Source organism: Cervus canadensis, chromosome 28 (genome assembly GCF_019320065.1).
Source record: "Cervus canadensis isolate Bull #8, Minnesota chromosome 28, ASM1932006v1, whole genome shotgun sequence".
NCBI classification, from domain to species: Eukaryota; Metazoa; Chordata; class Mammalia; order Artiodactyla; family Cervidae; genus Cervus; species Cervus canadensis.
In genome coordinates, this window is record NC_057413.1 from 26,002,638 (window position 1) to 26,010,144 (window position 7,507).

General features: G+C 39.4%; 1 protein-coding gene across 1 annotated transcript; it reads right to left on the reverse strand.

Annotated features, from left to right (window-relative positions):
- Positions 1–1,806: 1,806 nt before the first annotated feature.
- Positions 1,807–6,346, reverse strand: LOC122429262 (SLA class II histocompatibility antigen, DQ haplotype C beta chain-like). The gene is given in 6 exon segments (XM_043449493.1): positions 1,807–1,829; positions 2,527–2,568; positions 2,571–2,597; positions 2,600–2,811; positions 3,466–3,482; positions 6,317–6,346. Coding segments are annotated over 6 exon segments (351 nt in total).
- Between the last annotated feature and the right edge of the window lie 1,161 nt (positions 6,347–7,507).

Genomic DNA, 7,507 nt, shown 5'->3' on the forward strand with positions numbered 1-7,507 from the left:
AAATACATACCCTGTAGTTATTGGAGGTAGTCAAATTCATGTCAATTATATATAAAATATTTTAGCTTCTTTACATCTTTGATTTCTTTACTTATATTTGTTTGCATAAATCTACAGAGATGTTTTTCTGCTTTCTATCTACTTCCTCTGAAGAAGGGAACAACAATTCACTCCAGTTATTCTTGCCTGGAGAATTCCATGGACAGAGGAGCCTGTGGGCTACGGCCCATCGGGTCGCAAAGAGTCGGCCTCAGTTGAGCAACTAACACTTCATTTCATCTACTTTCCAATTTCTCACGCCAAAACAATGAATGTTACCGAACTCAGGTTTGGCTGTTTACTGCTCCAGAGCTAACCAATACTTTGAATGCTGGCAGCCCACCACCTTCTTGGGCTGTTGGTTTTCTAAATAAAGTCCCTATGCCTTGTCCTAACACATTGTCTCTCAACTCACTGGCCTGTTGCATTGTGTGAGGATTAATGCACCCAGAGTATGTAGAGCAGTAACTGGAATTTAACCTTCAGTGGATCACAGCTATTTATTATTCTTGTTTAATTTGAGAAAAACTATGATTCAAAGCGGGGTAGGTAAATTAGAGAAGAGCAGTGGGGTAGGTATGGAGACAGAGGATGAAGTCCTGGGGCAAAGCTGTCTCCAGGCACTCACACCTTAGAACATCTGAGAAATGGTTCTACCCTGGCAAGATGGAAAGACACGGGTGAATCTCTAACTCTGAGTTGAATTCCAAAAAACCCATGAGTCCAGAAGGAGAAGGAAGGAAGGAAGAAAAGTCATTAATTTAAAAAATAGAATTCTTGTAATTAAACTCTGCTGATCAATCCCTCTCCTTTGCAAAACAAGTGAATTTACTATTGGAATTATTATCACTTTATAATTTTCTCTCTTTTTAAGAGCTTCCCAGGTAGAGCTGGTGGTAAAGAACCTGCCTACCAATGCAGGAGACATAAGAGATGAGGGTTCCATTCCTGGTTTGGGAAGATCCCCTGGAGGAGGGTGTGGCAACCCACTCCAGTATTCTTGCCTGGAGAATCCCATGGACAGAGAAGCCTGGAGGGCTAGTGTTCGTAGGGCTCCAAAGAGTCGGACATGACTGAAGCAGCTTAGCGTGCACTTTCTTTTTAAGCTGACACTTGAGTTAGGGGCAGGGTCTGGGCCTCATGAGTATGTGTGTCTAGTGTCTGAGACAATCTCTGACAGTACCAGCCTTAATAAATACAATTTTTAAATAAAATAATGGAGAAACTTGGAAGAAAACAATTTTAAATATTCTAAAATGGTAAGTTTAAAATTGATGGTAAATCATTCCTAACAAGTTCACAGCATATTTCATTAAACAAAATGTTTAAATTTCTGTCACTGAAAATAGTAAACTGTCAGAAATATAAACCACACTTGAGAAAAAGATGAATCAAATATCAATAGTGTTAATTTTTCTGGATAGAGAACCCATATCACTGAGAAAAACACCAGGACCCTAGAAATAATAGAGAATAGATAATTGCTAGAGCAGTAACAACAGCAGACCAATAAATATGTGAGAGCTGTTCAAGAATCTTAGAAATCAAAAAATACAAATGTTTTAATAAATGTAATATTTCAACTGAGTCCTTGGCACTACATATCTTTGAAAAAGGATCTGATATCTGATAAAGGGAACTGTGAGGTAAACTCTTACAATTATAAAAACAAATGATATGAAACTACCCTACTAGTATTAGCATTATAAAAATAGTAATGTCTGTATGTTAAAAAATTATAATTCACAAGTTGGTTACACAATCATTTCAACCATGTAAAAATACATAGGCTAAAGAGGGGAAAAGGAAAATATTCAGACAGACAAGAAGTCTCAGAAAGATCAGAGGAGCTACAGAGGCTCCCTTCCCCCACCTTTCAGAAAGTAGTCTGATATGTTTTTCTCAGTGAAACACTCTTGCACACAGATGCCTGCACACTCATTTCTGGGATGTCAGTATTAAGAGGGTGGGTGCCAAGAGCAGGTTGTGACTCTTCTCCTCACGTGCTCCCAATCCTTTACTTTCCCTACCGCTCCTCCCCTAAACCGTCCCGTCAACACAGACACCTAGAAGTCGGCCCCTCTGAACACCCACCGTGTCAGCCTTTCCTCTCCTCCCCTCACCTCTCCCACAGACACCAAGATGCCTGCAGCCTCCCTCCCGCACGGCTCCCCTCACACCTCTCCTCCCTCCCAGTCCTCTCGGAGCCCAGGATACTGCCCGGAAGGCACACACTCTCTCTCACACCTCACCTCACAGGGCACACCTCACAAAGTCGCCCATCACCATCACTGACAGATTCACACACAGTCTCCTCTGCAGCAGGCTCTCCTGATTTCTAGTGGTTCCCACTGTATTCACTCATCCTGGATTCAGTCAAGTATCTCAGTATATGTCCATTATCTCTCTCTCCCACTCCCTCTCTCTCTGTCTCACACACACACACACACACACACACACACCGCTCGCCGCCCACCCCGCGCTCACCTCCCCGCTGCACCGTGAAGCTCTCACCAACCCTGTAGTTTGTCTGCACACCGTGTCCACCTCGGCTCGCTCCGCTGCAGGACGTCCTTCTGGCTGTTCCAGCGCTCGGCTTGAGGCCGCCCCAGCTCGGTCACCGCGTAGCCCTCGCCCGCGTCGCTGTCGAAGCGCGCGGACTCCTGCTGGTTGGAGACATATCTAACCACACTCCGCACCAGCTCCGTCCAGTTGGTGAAGTAACACAGGCCCTTAAACTGGTGCACGAAATGCCCTGAGAGGAGACAGCCTCTCGGTCAGGCCGTCGGCGGCCCCACAGCTCCACGCGGCACCCGACATTATATTTGGTGAAAATTTTGGACCCACTGAAGCTTGTGTTTTTTAAGAATCTGGACCCAGTGAAGCGCTGTTTTTCTAACCAAGTTAGTTTGTTCAGGACCAAGGTTTATTCATTTCTTTGCTTGCCAACCAATTGCAATGTCATAATTTATTTTCACATCTTCTTTCTTCTTATTTTCTCTGTCTCTGGTCCACTCCTTCTCTACAGAAGTAACCTACAGGCACAGACATTTTATTCCTATTCATGCTTCCGCGATTTCGTTTTCTTTGTCCTAGTTCCCACAATACAAATAGGCATCAAAGACTACCATTGGTCAGATGCAGAACTTCTGTTTCTGTAGTCAGTTCCCCTCAGAAGGGGAGAAACTAAGAAGATGATATTCTCATATGGATAATTTACCAAAAATGAGCAGGTCTTCAGACTTTAAGTAGAGACCATCACCTAGAAGTGATGGCAGAAAGAAGGGTAGACCAGATCTACTTTACTATTCTGAAATTCTTAAATATCTTCCTGAGGCATGACAACCTTACAAAATTAAAATGTGTGAAGTTACTGTTCACTGCAGCTTGTATGGTTAACACTGTTTATCCTGTTAATGTCTCCACCTTAAGGTTTCCAGATCCTGCAAAAAAATACAGAAGTCTCAGTACTTTTGATAAATTGCTGTTGTTTATTTGAAATTCAGATTTAACTGAGCATCCTCTTTTTAATTTGGCAACCTTAGCCCAATTTGTTAATCTCAGAAGAAGGAAGATAATATTTCTTTGTGTTTTTCAACACTTGGCCATGACTGCCTGCTCCTGTGAACCTACTATATGAACTCTTCAAATAATAAATACAGAATGAATATAAATTTCTCATTTATATTGGATTTATCAGCTCGTATAGCACCACTGCCCCATAATATTCACATGACCAAGACACTATATGTATGAACATCTGAAATTTTATCAATAATTCAAACACAATCAAGCCACTGTTCACTAATGGTAGTTAGAACCACAAGCTGTAGAATCAGAGTTTCTGAATTTGAACATGAACTCTTCTACTCGGCTCCGTTTTACCATCCATGAGCCTTTTTTCTTTATCTCTAAAACAGATTTGATGATAGTATATTCCTCACAGGATGTTATTAAGTATGAAATTAAAGAGCAACACTTCCTGGTGCTGATGACAAAATAGGTACTGAATAGATAATATCGACATTTTTTGCTTTATAACCCTTATGAATGTAACCTCACAAGGTCTTTCTATCACTTAACTTCCTAAAGCAAGAAATATCTTCATCATCATTTGGAAACTGTCTTCAGCTAATTTTATCACTAATTACCATTTTGAGCAAATAAGAATATAGACATTTTATGTATCATAATGCAGTATGTGTGAGTCTAACATAAAAGGGGTATGCTGACAGAGAAGAAAGGGAATTTCTATGTACTCAATTTAGATACAGAGAAGGCAATGACACCCCACTGCAGTACTCTTGCCTGGAAAATCCCATGGACGGAGGAGCCTGGTAGGCTGCAGTCCATGGGGTCGCTAAGAGTTGGACGCAACTGAGTGACTTCACTTTCACTTTTCACTTTCATGCGTTGGAGAGGGAAATGGCAAACCACTCAAGTGTTCTTGCCTGCAGAGTCCCAGGGATGGGGAAGCCTGGTGGGCTGCCATCTATGGGGTTGCACAGAGTCGGACACGACTAAAGTGACTTAGCAGCAGCAGCAATAGAAAAGAGCGTTCTAAAAATTTAACACAGTAAAAAAGACAAGAAATGTTGTTCAGGACAAAAAATGCAGATGATGGAACTACAAAACTAAAAGGATAAGGAACCACATGAATTAAGTAATCTAGCCACATATGTTATAAAAATGAAATAAGTTAAAGTTCTATTATTTATTTTTAAAACTGAAGTATAGTTGATTTACAATATTATATTAGTTTCAGGTGTACATAGTTGTTTAATATTTTTATGTATTCTACTCTGCTCAAAGTTATAAAATAATGGCTATATTTCCCTGTGCTCTACAATGTATCCTTCTGGCTTATTTATTTTATACATAGTAGTTTGTACCTCTTAGTCTTTGTCTTGACCCTCACCCTTTCTTTCTCCTTATTGATAACCACTAGTTAGTTTTCTATAGTGAAAATCTGTTTCTGTTTTGTTATATTAATTCATTTTTTGTTTTTATATTCTCTATAGAAGTAACAGTATGCAGTATTTGTCTTCCTGTCTCTGACTTATTTCACTAAACATAATACCCTTTAGGACCATTCATATTGTTGCAAACAGCAGGACTTCATTCCTTTTTATAACTAATATTCCACTGTGTATATATTATATATGTATACATACATGTAAAACACCATCTTTATTTATCTTTTGTTGGACACTTAAGTTGCTTTCTTATCTTGGATACTGTAAATAATGTTGATGCAAACATTAGAGTGCATGTATCTTTTTAAATTTGAGTTTTTGTTATTGTTGAGTTGTATGAGTTATTTATCTGTTTTGGATATATTATGCAGATATATGATTTGCAAATATCTCCCCCCATTTAGTAGGTTGTGTTTTTTGTTTGATGTGCAGAAACTTTTTAATTTGATGTAGTTCTATTCATTTATTTTTGCTTTTGATTTCCTTTCCCAAGAAGACATACACAGAAAGATATTACTAAGATTAATGTCAAAGAGCATACTGTCTATGTTTTCTTCTAGGAGTTTTATGGGTTCACTTTCTATGAATGTAGGAGTTTCTAATTGATTTTGAGTTGTTTTTGTGTAAGGTGTGAGAAGGTGGTTTAGTTTCATTATTTCGCATGTGGCTGTCCTGTTTCCCAACATCTTTTATTGCAGAAACTATTCTTTCTCCATTTTATATTTTTTGCTCCTTTGTTGTAAATTAATTGTCTATGTAAGTATGGCTTTATCTCTGGCCTCTTTCTTCTCTTTCATAGCTGTTTGTGTCTATTTCTCTGCCAATATATAGCTTTGTATTATAATTTGAAATCAGGGAGTTTGTAGGGAATAGCAGTTCATTTGGAAAGATTGTCTTTATTATAAGTGAGAATATTGAGAGACCTTTCCAAAATCAAAGGATGAAGGGAGAAAAGGAAGGAATCTAAAGGTGAGAGCACAATATATTCAATTTAAACTCCATAGTAACTCTGCAACTATAAGGGTTAATTTTGAATCCATACTGGATCTGCATCTGTGACTTTAATTCTTATTTTGCTTTTCTTTTTATAGGCATACATAACGGCCTGCTTCAGGGAGCCCTGCCCAACCCCTTCCGCTTGACCCTAGGCCTAGGGTGTTTTGTTTGGCTAACAGGGGATAGCTTGACCTGCCCACTGTGAAGGGCTACAAGAAAGTGAAGCTAAGACATTTCCTGCTGGAGGCTTGCCATTCTAGGAGTATTTGCAAGAATTAAATGGTCTTTTTACTTTGTTTCCTCACCTCCACCCATCTCTGAAAGGAGCCCGACATTCAGGCCCTAACAAGATGGTTATTTTCAGGCACTAGCCTGCCATATTTTCAGTCAGCTAACTTTCCAAATAAAATCCCAGTTTATCAGGGCTCAGTCTCATTCAGAGGATCTGCAAGCAATCCAGTTGGTGTGGTCCAGTTCTCATTTGGAAAACCTAGAGCAGTGTTTGTTTGTTTGGAGATTTCTACTTAGCTCTAGGTTCAGAATTTGGTTTTGGTTCTTGATTCTCTAGGTCAGTGAAATATTTGCACCTTCAGTAGAATGAATCTGAAAGCCTAGGGTTTGGCCTCTGATAAGGGGTAAGATGGATAGTGGGGAGGAAATGGAGTGGGGAGCAGAATAGAGGAGTATCTATTTATATACAACAGAATTTATATATCAACATCACCCACTCCAGACTTAATGAGGATTGAGATTGGACACTGAGGATTGACATTACCCATTTCATTCAGATATGCTGGGATATCTGTTTCATTACCAAGAGACTAGCCAGCCTTTTTCTTGGAGACATCTTGTTTTTGAAGATGTGTTCCTGAGTGAAAAACCTGAGTAAAAGATGGGGGAGATACAGCTTAAAGTGGGGGCAAAGAATGTTTGAGTCACAATGAGCTATTTCTCATTTCTTTTTGAAATTCTGACTTGATTAATCTATTTCCAAAATGATCAACAGAACCTACCCCAAATCAAAGAGATTAAGTCACCCTGCTTATTTAATTTATATGCAGAGTACATCATGTGAAATTCCGGGCTGGATGAATCAAAACCTGGAATCAAGGTTGCCAGCAGAAATATCAGCAACCTCAGATATACAGATGATACAACCCTAATGGCAGAGGGAAAGAGGAACTAAAGAGCCTCTTGATGAGGGTCAAAGAAGAGAGTGAAAAAGCTGGCTTAAAACTCAACACTCAAAAAACTAAGATCGTTGCATCTGGTCCCATCACTGAATGGCATATAGATGGGGGAAAAATGAAAACAGGGACAGACTTCATTTTCTTGGGCTCCAAAATTACTGCAGACGGTGACTGAAGCCACAAAATTAAAAGATGCTTGCTCCTTGGAAGAAAAGCTCTGACAAACCTAGACAGCATATTAAAAAGCAGAGGCATCATTTTGCTGATAAAGGTTCATCTAGCCAAATCTATAGTTTTTCTAGTAGT